The sequence below is a fragment of the Penaeus japonicus genome, unplaced genomic scaffold (assembly GCF_977035675.1).
Source record: "Penaeus japonicus unplaced genomic scaffold, GWHDUDI00000001_assembly GWHDUDI00000037, whole genome shotgun sequence".
NCBI lineage: Eukaryota > Metazoa > Arthropoda > Malacostraca > Decapoda > Penaeidae > Penaeus > Penaeus japonicus.
Window position 1 is genome coordinate 18,924,898 of NW_028234439.1, and position 17,164 is coordinate 18,942,061.

At 39.6% G+C, this 17,164-nt stretch overlaps 2 protein-coding genes across 9 annotated transcripts in view; one reads left to right on the forward strand and one right to left on the reverse strand.

Moving 5' to 3' along the window:
* Positions 1 to 7,318, forward strand: part of Tasp1 (Taspase 1) — a 42,097-nt gene extending 34,779 nt beyond the window's left edge. The window contains exons 8-10 of the mRNA XM_043009299.2: positions 360 to 503; positions 1,241 to 1,392; positions 1,672 to 7,318. Coding sequence (XP_042865233.1) covers positions 360 to 503; positions 1,241 to 1,392; positions 1,672 to 1,872 — 497 coding nt within the window. The 3' untranslated portion in view covers positions 1,873 to 7,318. The remainder of the gene's footprint in view (positions 1 to 359; positions 504 to 1,240; positions 1,393 to 1,671) is intronic.
* Positions 7,319 to 12,942: 5,624 nt separating this feature from the next.
* LOC122248907 (interleukin enhancer-binding factor 2 homolog) overlaps positions 12,943 to 17,164 on the reverse strand; it is an 11,613-nt gene continuing 7,391 nt past the window's right edge. For 4 of the 8 annotated variants that reach the window (XM_086532268.1, XM_043009294.2, XM_043009295.2 and 1 more), the window contains exons 4-9: positions 17,042 to 17,164; positions 16,292 to 16,460; positions 15,770 to 15,890; positions 15,078 to 15,189; positions 14,675 to 14,827; positions 12,943 to 14,437 (exon numbers count right to left, since the gene is read on the reverse strand). The exon at positions 17,042 to 17,164 is cut by the window's right edge and continues 46 nt beyond it. In XM_086532268.1, the coding sequence (XP_086388394.1) occupies positions 14,289 to 14,437; positions 14,675 to 14,827; positions 15,078 to 15,189; positions 15,770 to 15,890; positions 16,292 to 16,460; positions 17,042 to 17,164 (827 nt within the window). In that variant the 3' untranslated portion in view covers positions 12,943 to 14,288. The remainder of the gene's footprint in view (positions 14,438 to 14,674; positions 14,828 to 15,077; positions 15,190 to 15,769; positions 15,891 to 16,291; positions 16,461 to 17,041) is intronic. The other 4 variants (XM_043009297.2, XM_043009296.2, XM_086532270.1 and 1 more) reach the window with 1 other exon arrangement.

A 17,164-nucleotide genomic window follows, 5' to 3' on the forward strand; every position in this document is an offset into this window, starting at 1 on the left:
CTTCATGTCGTTAGTCGTTTTCTTTCTCAGTCTTCGATTAATTAAATCTCACTAACTATAGATCCGCTTTGCGCCAGGCAGTGGTATCGCCATTCTTCATGTCATTAGTCGTTTTCTTTCTCAGTCTTCGATTAAATAAATCTCACCAACTATAGATCTGCTTTGCGTCAGGCAGTGGTATCGCCATTCTTCATGTCATTAGTCGTTTTCTTTCTGAGTCGTCGGTTTATTAAATCTCACTAACCATAGATCTGCTTTGCGCCAGGCAGTGGTATCGCCATTCTTCATGTCATTAGTCGTTTTCTTTCTCAGTCTTTGATTTATTAAATCTCACTAACTATAGATCTGCTTTGTGCCAGGCAGTGGTGTCAGCATAGGAGTGAGCACAACCGGATGTGGGGAGCACCTCATCCGCACAATGTTCGCCAGACTCTGCGCCCGGGCAGCCATCTCACCGCACCTCGGCTCCAACATCATTGAGACGGTCACCACACACTTCTTGGGTAAGGGAGGTTGGAGAGTAATAGGGTGTCTTGTTAGGGTGTCCTTCGCTTGGGAGAAAAAGAGGGCTGATTCGTATGGAGTATGGTTTGTATGGTTTGGGTAGATTTTGGATTTAGAATATCTCTTTCTTTGTCTTCCTCTTTCTCTTTCTCTTCCTTTCTCTCTTTTTTATTATTTTCTTTTTCATTCTTCCTTTTCATCTTCTCTTTCTTATCAATCTTATATTCTTATTTCCTTCAGTTTCTCTCTCTCTCTCTCTCTCTCTCTCTTTTTCTGTCTTTCTTTCTTTCTTCTTCATCTTGTTCCTCTTCCATTCAATTCATCCTTTTTTTTTTTTTTCGTCCCTTATTTTCTCTTCTAATTTCCTGCCTTCTACCCTTTACGACTTTTTCTCTCCTTCCTGTTTTTCTCTCTCTCTTCTTTTTCTTCTTCTACATCATCTTCCTCATATTTTTCTCTTGCTCTGCCTTTTTCTCCTCAAATTTAAATCCCTAACCAATCCTCCAACACAAAGATGCCAAACTCCAGGCAGCCCCAAATAAGTAAGAATTTATATTTTTCATTTTTCTTTTTCAGTTGCTTTGTCATTTTCTGGATTATTTTTCTTCTAAAAATAGACAGATAGGTAACTAAAATAAATCAGGGAGTAAGAAATTTGGTCCCCCTCCCTCCTCCATTATTCCTTGGAGTACATAGTTTCCGCAAACATTCCTTAAACCCTAGTTATCTCCTGCAGAGTCGGACTTCTTGGAGGGAGTTCATCCACGGATGGCCGGGGCTTTGATTCTCCGACACGACCCCCAAGGAGCAGTGAGCGACCTGTACTGGCTTCACACCACGCGCACGATGGGTGTCTGCTACATGACCACCAACGACCGTAAGCCGCAGGTAAAGAAGGGTCTTAGGACTAGGCGGAAATAATTGTTTTGGGGTTTCAGAAGAGTTTGTTTTGTGATATTCATACATTTTGATATATGATTAGGCCAGGTTCACAGATGATCGTCTTGCAAATGTTGAGAGCCAACTGCAAAAAGAGTCCATCCGGTGCCATGAAACTAACTTACATTCTCTTCTTCACTTAACCCCTTTCTCCCCCCCCTCTCCTCCTTTCCTCTTCCCTCCTCTCCCAACGCTTCCTTCTCCCCCTTCGCACCCCTACCCCCAAAGGCCCAGTTCTCAGAGCTAGCAGAAGAGAAGATTGGCATCTCAGTGAACCTCCAATGCAAGTCGTTTGGAGCAGGCGTTCCCGTGACCACCTCCCAGGAGCTCCAGCCTGGCCCCTCTCGCGTGGGCTTAGGGGGCCTCCTATCGGGGGAAGAGGAGCATAGCAAGAGCGAGTCCAGCGATGACGACGACGAACCAGGGTAACAGAGAGAATAGAAGGGAGAGAGAGGGGGTGGGAATGTAAGAGAAAAGAGAGATGGTTCATGACGGAAGGATAAGATTATTTCCCCCCCCCCCCCCAATTATCTCTCCCTTTTCCTCTCTCTTTCACCTAAATCTCAGTAAGCAAAGAAAAAAGTAGAAAAATAAGAATTATATGGAAGAACAAGCTGGAGGTGAGTTTACCGAGCAATGAAGAGAAATCACGGACTATGTTGTAAGAGCTGTATTGGAATATTGTATCGGGAAAGGTATTTACAGTTTTCGAATACTTATTGAAGTGTGTTCAAATCTATATTGGAACTGGCATCAAATGCTCAGAGATTCCCAGGGTAATGATATTTTACAATGATATTGTAATATGCAGCTGTTTTTTCAGGGTATGTTCCTTTCACAGTTGGAAAAATGTTCTCAAAGTGTGTCGTAGTTTTGTCATTCTGGTTCAGTGTTCATTGTAAACGCTTCTGCCTGGAACCACATGTTTATGAGAGGTGGTTTCAAGATAATTTTCCATCTCTTCAGGGTAAATGCGAGGCAGTTTGCCGACTGCTGCATTTCAAAATCACTCTAGGATTAAGGTTCTCTTAACTGTCACTGCCAAACGTGCACAGCCACATACCAGTATTTTCCCAGCATTTCCATATTAACACAGTTCTTTCCAGAAAGTGCATTACAAGCCTGTGGTAGCCGGGTGAGTAGGTTGTACCTCAGACCCATTTCCTACACTTTGGAAGCCACAAAATTTCTCCCCAAGAGTTTCTTTTTTTTTCTTTTTTTATTAATCCACGGGGCCTTAACAGTTGTACGGAATTGCTATCGGTGCGAAAGCTCACTATTTTGGCATGGCAGCTGGTGTTAATAATAGAATTGCATATGCGCGTTGTGGTGCATATGCACGTCATGCCTTGTTAGGAGCTGCAGATATACCTCATAGAGAATTTCCTGACGAGCTCGGCAGCGCCCGGAGAGCGCACGACTCGTGAGAAGATTGTGTATAGGGGTAAGTTACTCTCCCAGCAACAGAAGAAGAAAGAAAACCTTACTCAGGTACCACAGGTGTTATGACTGCCACACAGGAACCATACGCTACCTCAGTTGTGCCACCAACCAACAGTCCTTCACTGGCCTGCGGCACGGCCCCCTAGAGACGCCATGCGAGGGAGTCCCAAGCTCTCCTCCTTGGCCTTGAGACTCTGGGTACTTGCAGCAAGGAATGATGACCATGATAATAACAGCAACTTGATCAATAATATTTTGGATATATTTGTTTTTAAAGAACAGTCAGCTTACTGTTTCTTAGCACTAAGTAGGCAGCTAAACGGGACTGTTTGTTGCAAGGTCACTGAAGGACTGAACCGCTCAGGGTGGGCTTGGGAGGGGACATTGCTCGTACTGTTGCTCATGCTGCTAGCACTCGTGCTCTTATTGCATTGTGTCAAGAGGCCACAGACCTCTCCATATATATATATAGATGTATCTCTGGTTTGCAGGTTCAAGTTACGATGATGAAGATGATGATTATGATGATGATGTTGATGTTGTTGTAGACAGTCAGACCAGGTTGGAGCAAACCACAGGAGTACAAACTTACTTATCTGCCCATAATGCTCATACTCCCATTCATGCCGTTTGCCCATTCGCTGTGATTGTCAGGACTGCCAGCCAGTTGTCTATGCTTCCTCCGGTGACTAATTATTCATAATTGTAATATCTTTTATATACATTCCATAATATTGTTGGTGCACTTTTTATATAATGATATGTTCCCTCTCACCCACAACCGTGTGTTCGTAATAGCTACTACTACCCCTCTCGGCAGCATGAGCAACGGTTACAGGTGCCCTCCCCAGGCTATACACTTGGTGAGCTCCGCAAGTGCCTGTTGAACCACTATACCTCAAAAGTCTCCATAGTATCTCATTCCAGTGGACCCATATCAGGAGTTTTGTTGTGCCCTTACATAGCCGATCATAAAAGATAAAAGAATAAACTGGAGGCCGCTCCAACAAGCAGAGCTGCACAGAGGCTAAACTTGTTGAATGTTTCTTGCATTCGTTCGGAAAACGGCCGGTCTCCACGAAACTTGACCCACAATAGTTCTCATAACAATGAAGGTTGGTAAGAGGCGATGCTTACCGGCTATGCTCACGACCCCGTACTTGTTACCGATGCCTTTAAGCTCGTTCAGACCAACCGTGGGCAACTGTTGGTAATTGCCGTCTTATCTCCAACCCACTTTTTACTGTGACGTGTTTGTATGTTAAGCATCTTTTGACATTTTGTTTCTTTTTAAATATTAATCGTTATTTTTTTCTTTATTATTATTTTTATTGCCTTTCATGGCATAGCTGTAACTGTAGCTTGCATTAGTAGGTTTGAGCTTGATTTATGTGTATTGTACTCTTAACTTGGGGTGACCAACACCCAATTAGCTTCTCGTAGGTATGACAGCAAGGCGTCAGGGACTCAGGTCTTCATTATAGGGTGAAATGAATAAATAAAATAAAATAAAAAAACAAGAAAAAAAAATTGAAAATTGCTTCAGAAGCCTTGTTCTCAACGTTTTACAGTTGGTAATATCTTTCTTTCGTCAGTGTGACTAAACTTTTTCGCTGCGACACCTTCGTGTGGCAAGCTGTTTACCTTCCCTCAGTTAACCAGCACTGCCAGTGTGAATGAGTGTTCGTCTAGACATGCTACTCAGATGCTGTTTCAGAATGTGGTTAAAGATCATGAATACGATTTTTTTTTTTTTATCAAGTTATGATGATAATAACAATAACTTGGTGATGTGGTGATTTTTTTGTTTTTTTCCCCCCCAAGTATAATTATTATTTATATATGTTTCTCCTCCCCTCTCTTTTAATCTTTAACCATAATATGAATAAGGAATTACGTCCGCAATAGCTTTCAGTATTGGCAACTTGCTGGGCATTCAGCAGTATGTGTCCCAGGCCGATATCCCACCACGGTATCACCCACATCCAACGAACACACAATGGAGGGTTGCCCGCTATCATACAGCAAGTTAGGTTATCAGTAGGAGTCTATATTCAGTCCTTTTGTAGTTGTTATTATTTATTATTATTATTATTAGTGAGTTGTGGATTTTTTTTTTTTTTTTTTTTTTTTTTCCTCAACATTTTTCGCTAATTTTCTTTGTTATTTATATCTTTAGAAAATAATAAATCAGAGACTTAATACAGGATTAGTTTTGTTGTTTTTTTGTTTTTTTTTGAGGAGATATGGTACATTGTTGACATCTCTCTCTCTTCTTTACTTTCTTACTTTTCATGTTTAACTCTTTTTCTTATTACTCACGTTCTTCCTGCTCCTGATTCTCTCTTTAGCTTTTCATCTCCTAATCCTTATTCTAATTGTTCTTTTTTCTCTCTTTTTTTCCCTGATCTTCCTACTCGTTCTCCTACCACAGATTCTCCTCCTCTTTTTCATCCTCCATCTTCTTCTCCATTTCTTTATTCTCCTCCTCTACCTCCTCCTCCTCCTCCTCTACCTCTTCCTCCTCCTCCTCCTCCTCCTCCTCCTCCACCTTCTTCTTCTCCTATACCTCTTCCACCTCCTCTTCCACCTCCTCTTCCTCCTCCTCCACCTCCTCTTCCTCCTATCCCACCTCCTCCTCCTCCTATTATTTTTCCTCCACATCCTCATAGCAGTCTCCTCAGTTCAGCCTTCTCCATCAATAAAGCAAAACATTTTGAAAGTGTGAACATGTTTGGCCTTGAACCTTGGAAGAAGAAGGGCCACCAAAGAAAGCACTTTGAATTATTTCATCATTATTTTTACTCTCACTCGTATTGGTGCTTTGGAGAGGAACAGAAAGATGTGTGCTTATTTCTTGTATTCATGGATTATTTTTCAGTGTTTAAGGTGGCTAGGAATACTTCTTTAGGTCATCTCTTGAAAAGTGAAAAAGGAAGATGGTGTAGATGTTTTACTTTTTTTTTTTAATTAAGTGAATAAATTACCAGTATTGTATTGAAAATGGTCTTGACTCTTTGAATTTGAAGTTACGATTAAGAAAAGAAAAGGATATGTTCATCTGTTGGCTGTCAGTTGATGGTCTAAACACAGTTTGTACATAGTTGATGGACAGGTACACCACTGATTTTCTGATAACTGATTGTCCGGCCCTATTTTCAATCTGGACAGAATTACGAGCAGGCGCTTCAGTTTTCCTGCGGCTGCAGATTAGTTCATTGGGCAGTCACAGATGGTTTTAAATGTGGCCTGTAATCTCTTAATTGTTTACACTTGGTGTAGCTTTATTGATTTTGTGCAATTTCTAGCTTATTTTGCTTACATTTCCCCCTTGTTATGGCTTCTAATCCAGCTCGATCCTGGAACCATGGGCACTGGTTAAAATCAGTGGTGTACTTGTTGTCTAACCAAATTGTGTTGGTTCAGCATTGCAATGAAACTACGTTGATTTGCGGTCGCTCGCTGACCTTCTACTCAGATGGCCCACAGTCGTGCCCAGCTCAGGGCTCAAGTAAGAGTCCACTGCTATATGTTACCGTCGTTGTGATGAGCAGGGGATGGGGGGACTTGAGTCTCCTGTTAAGGACTTGATTCTTGCTGCAGCCATAGCCAGGGCTGACTCAGGTCCCACGCGGGTGAAGAGGGGTGGTGGCCGTACACCATAACATGGTATGTGTTATAGTGCTTGTACTACCCCTCTGTCACTCATTGGTGGCCTTCAGACCTTTAGCCATTGAAAGGGCTGATTTAAATTGACATCCATGATCATTGTTGATTTTAACTGTTGAATGTCAAATTTATCTGGGTGAATTTTATCATAGAAGAGAAGGCAGTGATTGACATTTACAAATTTCAAAAAGAGGTTCTTCAAGATTCTATAAAAAGCTTTCAACTGCAAGGGCAGAATATGTTCAGAACCTTTTGCTCTAATATTTTATAAATTTACCTCAAGAGAGTGTGATTAAGAGACTCGGATTAAGATTTCAGAATTATAAAACACCATCTTTTGTGTAATGTGTTTTTTTAGTTATTGGATGTGGGTGATAAACAACCATGTGTTAAGAACAATATGCATACCCGTGCATCTGTGTCAGCGAACACTATGCACGTTGATTACAAAACAAAGCATTCGTAGTTCAACTTATCTCTCACGGAGTCGCAGATACAAATAGTGTGAATGTGAATGGTAATAGGTGTTTTTAGTTTTTTGTTTGTTTTTTCTTTTTTTCTTTTTTTCTTTTTCTGTTTGAAGTCCAGCAACGACCAAGATGAGTAGCGTTTGGAGGTCAGGGACTCCCAAACACTCCAAGTGTCCTAGAGGCTGTTGGACTGTCACAGGATAGATAAAAGATACAAGGTAAAGAGAAAGAGCCATACTCTTCGTTAGATTAAGGTTAAAGTGAGCTGGCTGGCCAATAATGAAAAAAAATAATCTGTTCTTGTATGACATAATGTACCTTTTTTACTCTTTTTTTTTTCATCAGTTCTGTTAAGCATTGTTGTTAAACAGTTAGATACATATACAGACACATACTTTGTTATCAGATTTCTACGATGCCAGAAATGCAACTCTGAGCATTATTGTAATGGAATCATTGCAGAGACTGAATGATGTTTTAGACTATGCACTGAGAAGCATGCTCTTTGTGATTGTAAGAAGGGACCTCAACACACAGGAGGCAAGACCCGTTGAGAAAGCAGCACTCCGAGACATGTGATTTTGCATCCTTTTTTTTTATTTTTTTTAAGAATTTTCCTGTTAATAATTTGTATTTATCTTTGTGTTGGTTTATTTTGTTTTGATTTCATTCCTTGTGCAAGTGTTAAGCAGTAACCATATGGCGTCTGTGCAAAGAGTGCCAGCCAGCTACATACGAAGGAGTTGGGGCAGGAGGGGGAGGCTCAGCCCAGTGGCCGGGGATGGAACTCCTCCGATGGGCTTTCAGGGGGGGAGTCCGCCCTCCCTCAGACGTGTTCAGATTCATTGACTCTCTCTTGGGAAAGAAGGTGGGAGTGTGATATGAACAGGTTTTAGTACATACATATAGATATATGGCATTATTTATGTGTGTGTACACACACGCACACGCACACACACACACACACACACACACACACACACACACACACACACACACACACACACACACACACACACACACACACACACACACACACACACACACACACACACATACACATATACATGTTTATATATATATATATATATATATATATATATATTATATATATATATATATATATTATATATATATGTGTATATATATATATAAAATATTTGTTTGTATGTATGTATATTTATGTATGTGTATATGCATGTATGTACACACATCCACATACAGCATATGTCATATGTATCTGTATATATAAGCAAGTGCAAAGTGATATGTGAGCCACATCAGGGAGCGTTTCATTCTGCCACCTTGTCCCAGCTCCTTCCCTGGAGGCTTTGTGAACCCACATTGCTCAACCATTGACCAAATGATTCCATGCCATGTTGTTTAATCCAGCTACCTCAGTCAGTCAGCAATAGTAATAGACTACACCAGCTTAGAGGCAAAGTTTCTCGGTGGAATGTTCTCAGAATATGTTGATGTTGTAATATGCTGTTATGTCATTGTCATCTGTTATTGTATTTTAATGTATTGTCAACTTTTTTTTCTTTTTTTTTTCTCTTTTTTTTTTATATAAGGGCAGTGTCTATTGTCATACAGCAAGAGTCGTGTCTTGCTATGTTGTCATGTTGTCAGGTACATACATTGGAAGCAAGGTTCTATGCATGTTGTTATTTCACGGTAGATATTCGTGATGAAATGCAGTTATTGTTTTGAGGATTGGGAAGAGAAGATCACAGTTACGGAAATTTATGATATTTCAAGTCAGGAAGATGTGGGATATGTGTTCGTAATTACATTATTAGTGTCATTTTACGCTTGTTGTTTCTTTTCTCCAACTGAACCACACAGACTATCAGCAAATGACTATGTATTCTCTTCACACAAGGGGTATGTATGTAAGGTTTACATCCCATTACGTTCCCCAGGAAGGAAGAACGTGTCTGGTGGTGACGTGCAGACAGGCTTCACCGATTTGAATGCTTTTCCCTTATCAGTTCTTGTATGCTGTGGAGAATTTCGTCAGTGTTTGTCCATGCTGGTTGTATGTCTGATACTTGTATGATAGTGTGCAAAACATTTTGTTTATGTAATTTTTTTTTTCTTTTTTTTTTTTTTTTTTTTTTTTTTTTTTTTCCTAATAGGGACTTCAAAATAGGTGCAATTGCAACCAGTGCAGAAGTGTAAAAAAAAATCTTCAAAGTGCACTGGCTTCAAAATTATGTTTCCTTGTGCTAAATTGAGTAGACAAATTGACTGATTTTACTCTTATTTAGTAATGTCTTTATCCAAGGTAATCATGAATGTAATTTCCTTCACTTTAGGCTGAAATAAGATTTTGTAAAACGTAATTTATAGCTTAAGTACCGTGTCCTTTTTTTTTGAGGCTATGGTGTCTAGTTTATGTTTCCAAGTTCAATTATGTTTTTCTTTCTAGAAAGTAAAGACTAGGTGTGTGTGTGTGTATGTGTATGTGTGTGTGTGTGTCTTTTGTGTGTGTGTGTTGTGTGTGTGTGTGTGTGTGTGTGTGTGTGTGTGTTTGTGTGTGTGAGTTCTATTGGGCAATGTGTCTTTTGTGTGTGTGTGTGTGTTTGTGTGTGTGTGTGTGTGTGTGTTTGTGTTTGTTTGTGAGTTCTATTGGGCAATGTGTCTTTTATGTGTGTGTGTGTGTGTGTGTGTGCGTGTGCGTGTGCGTGTTTGACTGAACAGTTCCTTTCCTTTTATCCATTTCTGAAATTCCTGACTTGAACATAAGTAATTTGTAAACTTTGTTTGTGACTGTAAATGTTATCCATCTTTTCATTTTGCTGTTGATGTCCATCTTTGTAACTTGATCTTTTTTTTGTGTGATTTTGATTATTGTATTTTTTTTTTATATATTATTATAATTATTATTATTATTATTAAAATGTGTTGATTGTTCCCATTTCAGCAGTACTATGTTATAATAGGGATGTTGCATATCAGTACTTAAGTGTTGTCATTGAATTTTTAAGTTTTTATAAGGATTATTATACCATTGTTACTCTCTCAAGGGCATTAATGCATTTATACTATAATGAAATGTGAAAGGAGATAAATACACAAGCTTATATTAACAGAAAATGATTCCTAGAACTTAACAGTATTGTGATTGTTTGTTGTTACAAGTGAAAAAGTGATGATTATGTGTTAATGACATGACTATCAGTGTCGCCAGAAGCTTCCTCTAGGCTGGACGTCAGTGGCCTGCACATGCTGAAGGGAGGGGGCGGTATTCCCCCCTTCGAGAACACTGCCTTTGCTCCGGTCTCTCTCTTTCCTTTGCTTCTCTATTGCCTTGTCCTTTTGCTCTTGTATTCTTCTAATTCTTTTCTTCTGTTTTCTTCCTTTTTTCCCCATCTCTTTCTCATCTTGTTCCTCCTCCTCCTCCTTCTTCTTCCTCCTCCTCTTCCCTCCTTTCTTCCTTCCTTTCTTCCTTTCTTCCTTCCTTCCTCATCCTCCTCCCCCCCTCTTTCCTCCCTCCTCATCCTCCTCCCTTCCCTCCCTCCTCCTCCCCTCTTTCCTCCCTCCTCCTCCTCCTCCTCTTCCTCCTCCTCCTCCTCCTCCTCCTCCTCCTCCTCCTCCTCCCTTTCCTCTCTCTTCTCCCTCCTCCTCACCCCATCATGTCATGCTCCGTAAACCAACATCTCTTCCTTCATCCTCTCTTCTGACAAAGCAAAATTCCATCATTTTTACACACCCACCTTACAAGTGGGTCCCTCCCTTCAGAAGTAACCACACGCAAATACCGCCCCCTGCGTCCAGCAAGGCCACATGGCAGCCATCTTGACAATCCATGTCCCACCACTTATCAACGGCAGAAAGCACAGCGTAAGGGGATACACTCCAGTCTGTACAAGTAAGAAGTAATTGCTGCTTGTTCCATGTCAACCCCTAAAGGACGCCGAAGTTCAGAGCTTCACGTGGGACGGGATAGGAGAAACTCTTTGAGGGGTCGATTTGATACGTAATTATTTCAGCTCGGATTGTTTAAATTTGGTGATCTATCATATGGATTATTCGGACACTTTCTTCTTCTTTTTGGATGATTTTTGCCATACGCGAGAACGACTCGCCATTTTTCGTCCTTTAAAGGTTGAAAATAAGGATGGGGGGGGAAAAAAAGAAGAAAAAACACGTTGCTCCCTAATTGTGCAGAATTTTGACATGCTGAAGTTCTTTCACTGAAATATTCTGAGGAGAGTCATAATTTTTTTCTCTCTCTCTCTCTCTCATTTCTTTCACGTAATAGGTCAGGTGAAATCAGTATGTTTTCTTGGAATATCAACGAACAGCAACAGGGTATCTCTGTGTGAAAGAACTTGGCGGTCAAAAGGAGGAGGTTCCCCATTACGCCTGTGTCACTGTCTCCATGTGCCCATAGACCAAAGTTTCTTACAGTTGTACAGTCAATTGCATTTGCCATTAATTTGTGCCTTTTTTTATCTATCATTTTTCCCCTAATTTCCCTCCTTCTTGTTGTGTGCATCTCAATGATTTTTATTATTATTATTATGGCATTACTGTCGGTGTAATGCATTTTTCCTTTTTTTTGTTTTTCCGTTCTCTGTAATTTTTTAGACAGAAGGTCACAAACTATGCATAAACAAGTCCAGAGGTAGGAGAGCATTGAGAATACTCATGGAAATTAAAAGGAAATTTTTAAGATGTTCTTACTAGGTGTATTACGCAAAAGAAATATAGTGAAACTATGTCGGAAGTTTTTAAAGAATGTACGGTTGTTCGTGCATATTTTCTCATGGCACAATTTTAAGGTAAATAAATGTATCGGTTCCCTTTTTTCTATAAAACATGCATTAATGGGAAATACTAATTTTGAAATGAGTGGAAAAGAATCTCAAGTGCATGGAATAATTAAGGATTAGGAAATAAGAATGTATAGAATATAACATTGTAAAAAATATATATATGATTCTCTTCTTGTCAGTGCCAGGAGAAATTGATGGATTTAACTGTACAATTTTTGTTGTTAAAATAAGTATTACTCAGAGAGAAAAAAAAAGACATTCAGCACAAGTAAAAAGAAAGTCACATTTTGAATGTTTGTACTAGTTCTTGTTTTCAATTTCGTCAAAAAATCTTCAATGTTGTTATACGTTTTGCGTCGGTTCTACCTCTGGGCTGCGAGTTCAGTGCCTGGACTGTTTAGGCTGAGTAGACGTCTTTGTAGATACTGTATCTGGTTCTGTTGTAAATTTTTTATTTTTTATTTTTTTCAATTTGATGATTGATTTCTTTCTTTACTTTTTTTTTTTTCTTTTCAATTTTGCATTTGCTTTAATAAAAATATGAAAATCCAATACTGTTGTATGTTTCTGTCCCTTGAAAAATATATTGAGTGTACTTCAAAAGTTGGAAGGAAGGCAGTGTTTCTGTGACATAGCTGGAAGAATCACACTTTCGTGCATTGAACTTTTTCCTGCATGTAATCCTGTAACCCGTTCGCATCGGGGAGATTACTTGCCTATTGCCGCTCTCGCCAGCAAGATAAGGGGACAGGCAGTCTTCAGGCAAGAGATCTCCCAGTGCGTTGCTGCGTCGCACATCTCAAGAGTGCTTTTCAACCGCCCAATCATATGGGGTGTTGAGTCGTGGTTTTTGTATATATATATATATTTTTTTTTACATTATTTTTGCAAGTCAAGAAAAATGTGTATGTACAAATGAAACTATTGAATACGTACTTATATAACTATACAAAACTTACTATAAAAAGTGTATTTAGAAAGAGAGATCATGTGATAGGACGTCATCTGGCGGGAACAAAATATTCCCATAGTGTGATATCACGTCACCCGTCGTAAATGTGATAATTTCAAAGAAAAGTTATACAGAGAAAAAGGTTTTTTTAAATCAATGGTTTCACAATAAAAGGTAATTTATCACTAGCACTCACTTTATTTGTAGAAAAAGAGACACAGAAGCATAAGAAAGTACACAGAAAAAGAAATAAATATATTTTCCATATATGCAGTAATATAATACTAGTAAAAAAAATTGTTCACAGCTATTTCCGTATTCACAAATGATACACAATAAACTTAAGTGAAACCTTTCATTTCGTCTTCTGGGAGGAAACTTAGGATATCCAAATTAATAAAATAACGTTGTAAAGCTTACATTTGGAATAGCTAATTAACAATGAATAAACAAAAAAACATTTTGTTACTAATGAGAGAAAAACTTTTTTTCTATTTTTTTTTCCTTGTATACCCTACATTTATCAGTTATATTTGTACTGATTATTTACTGATCAATCACTCACACCAATATTAGAGAAGTCACAAAGAAAGTCTTCCGTTTCAAGATCACTTTAGTCCAAAAGACATATTTTTAAAACTTACTTTTTTTGTACTAGCCAAAACACAGGCTGTAAATTTGAAAGAGTAAAGTACTATAGAGTGAATATGTTGCCAAATATGAGAAGTCGTCACAGATTTCACTACACAATCATACACTACATGCGATGCTTTTAAATAATGAACGTAAACGCAGGTGAATGCCAGATCTTTTATGTACTTTCATAGTTACTATAGAGAGAGAAAATATTTGTTTTTAAAAAACGACAGTCGCAATGTATACTATCAGTCCACTCGAATACTGGAAGAGTAAAATATTCCTAGCAAATTCCTAAAAAAAAATTTTTTTTACCTGGTGTCAACATAGTCACAATATAGTAATCTATCTTTTTCCCATTAATTAAAATCAAATATTTAATATTCATCTTACATTATTACTTCAATATGAATTGTTAGCAGAAAAAAAAAAATCATCATAAATACAAGGTATGATTTAAAAGAAAAAAAAAATTGCAAATCTTGATACATTTCCTCGCACAATTCACTGTATAAAGATTCTTCACACAACCAGTTCACGTCGCAAAAATAATAATAATAATGATGATAAAAACACAGACCCTTGTTCATGAGATGGCAGTGAAAAGTTGTATATAGGACAGGGATGAAAACATACCACCACAGAAACATTTCATATTGACTACTTGTTCTAAAATTTCCTCCTACTAACACTAGGAGTCAAAGAAAAAGTCATCTCCTTCCGTTTTCTTTCTTTCCGCATTTCAACTGATCATATATATATAATTCACACGTAAGCAACTTTTCAACAATAGAAAAAGAAGAGAAACAAGTCGATTTCTTCCCTCATTTCCCCTCGCCGCTTCGTTTTCCGCGGGAAGCGCGAGACCAAGTCCGAGCCCGATTCCGATTAGTTATCTGTCGTTTCCATGGGGTCGTCGTCGGCGTCCATGTCGTCCCCATCGTCGTCTTGGGGAGGTCGCTCTGGGGGCTTCTCGTAGGCCTTCTCTAAGGCGGAAACTACAACGCCGTCCCAGACCGACATTTCGCTCGCTATACCTGCAATGAGGGAAAGCCGCGTGCATATACTTGGTCAACTTACTCTAATCAGATAAAAGAAGAGAGAGAGAAAGGAAAACGCAAAAAATTTATTGCACAAGTCATAGAACAGCCTTCTTAAGCTGAATTTCTTCTTATAGATTGAATTCATGGTAAACAGAATAGTCTAAAATCAAAATGCTCTTCACTGAACAAAAAAAAAAAAAACGTTAAGAGAAACCAAACCAAAGTTCTCACTTGAGTTGCCCTCCAGTCCGAGAATCTGTTTGTAGCCGCCGTGTGAAAGTACTCTCAGGAGAGTCTGGGCAGTGAGACAGACGAGGTCCTGCTGTTCCAGGGTCATGGCTGTGTGTACGCGGATATTCCCGCCCTCGCAGGGGTCGCTGATGCCTGCAAGTAAATAGAACACGGCATACCTTCCCGTCCCTCCTTACAAACAGCATGTCGGATCTAAGAGTAACGTGTGTCATATTTCCGATTCAGCTCCTCTTACTAAGGCCAACTCCTATGCCCCAGTTACTTGTCAAATGTATAATGCTTGTCATATTTAGAGCACTACAAGCTTTCAGATGTCATTACACAAAAGGCTTTGAGAAAGATCAATAATGTCTACAATGATATCAAAGATCAAGGAACTAACCTGCAGAACCTGGTAAGAACAGCCCAGCTGCTAATAGCTGCAAACATCTGCGGAAAGCAGAATTTATGGGCAGCGCCTGTCTGCTTGGGTTGTTCATAATAGCATAATGCGCCTGGAAAAAGGAGAACAGATAAAATTCGGAAAAAAAAAACAGAGTCAAAGATCAGCATGCATCTTATTAACAATTCCTCTGGAATGACAGCAATCAATTCAATAGAAGTGGATGTAACCTACTTGTATGTTGCTCTTACCACAGCCCTCCAACTTCTTACAGTTCTAATATGATAGGAGTGTTAATGAATCTTACACTATAACTTTTTATTTCCACTTTTTACTTTTTTTTTCATAACCAAATTATTACAACTACTAAAGAGAATTTCCTTACCTAACAAAATGATGCAATTCATTAATTTTTTAAATTGTAATCATTTTCCATATACTTGTTGCAGAAAATGGTCAGCTCACTCACCCAGTACAACCATACCTTATAAGGTATCTATTCTTGTCTTTTTCTTTCTTTCCATGTCCAGGAAGCAATACATCTTTCAACCATTTTTGCACAGCATTATCCGGAACAGTTCCACACCCATCCCTACTTTCTCATGCACCTTACAACCTGAAGCCAAAACAAAGCCTTCCACAACTCGGCCGAATCACCCTTGAACACGAGACAAATAACCTAACGATCTCACCAGGAGGTCCAGCATCCACGGCGACAGAGGCTCAAACCCTTCGAAGCGTCCGCGCAGATCCCGCAGTAACCGAATAAGTACTTTAATTGTGGAGTGGTGCGCATTCTCCTCAAACCAGCGGCTGAAATGGCAAGAGAGAGAGAGAGGAGGATGAGATAGTGGAAAATTTATTTACACTAGTGCCTGACAATGAGTTTAACATTTAACATTTGACTTGGAATTAAATTCTTCATTCTCATACTCTCAATGTTAAGGGTTTTAAAACTTCACCGTTAATGCTTTGTCCTTCCTTTGAAACTTTTTAAATGACTGTCTGATATCAAGAACCTCTTCAACCATAACTATTCAATTTTTTTTTTTTAAGAAATACCCTATCACAAAAGAATGATAATGACAATGATAGTGACAATGACAGTGACAGTGACAATGATAAGGAACAAAATAAAATAAAAATAAAAACTACAAAAATCACAATAGGAAATGACGAGAGAAAGAGAGAGACCAACAGGTGGGGCGTCTCACCTGTGTCTGATCGCTGCTAGGTGTGACTGGAGGATCTTCTGGTCGAGGTGCAGCTCAGGATCCAGCTTGCGCAGGTTCTGGTGGATGGTGGTCACAAGAACACGCACTGTGGCCTCGCTGTTGCTGATCTCAAAGCCTCGGTCATCTGGGAGCATTGTGAGGACGAGCACTGCAGGTTTAGGTTAGTCTCACATTAGGGAGAGGTGTATGTGAATGTATAAAAATCGTATGTTGATAGAAGAGGGAGAGGAGGAGGAGGGAGAGGGAGAGCAGGAGAGCGACAGAGGAGGTGTGCAGGGGAGAAAGAAGAGGAGGATGGAAAGGGAAAACAAGAGGAGGGAGAGAAAAGAAACAAACAAACAAAAAAAGAAAGACAAGGGAGTGACATAGGTGTGCAATAGGAAGGAAGGAGAAGAGAAGGAAGAACAGAAAAAACAAGAGGAGAAAGAAGAACAGAAAGAAGTGGAGGAGGAGGAGGAGGAGGAGGAGGAGGAGGAGGAGGGGGGAGAGAAGGAGGAGGAGGGGGGAGAGAAGGAGAAGGATAGGGACAGGGATAGGGATATGGGGAGGGGGAGAAGGAGAGAAGAAGAGGGAGATAGAGAGGAAAATTCCAAAACAAAAGACAAAAGACTCGCAGGAGAAAGAAGAAAGAAGAAAGAAGAAGAGGGAGAAACGGCATGACTTACAAAAGCAACACCACCATTGTACCATAGAAGAAATAAAAAGGCTCCCTCAAAGCAGTCCACTTACCTTCCTGGGGCTCTTGCGTGCGCAGGTCATCACACACCTTTTTCCCGAGCGCTTCCACGGCCTCCTTGGTGGGCAGGGTCTTCAGGATAACCACGATGTCCGCCACGTTGTGCCCCGTCATCA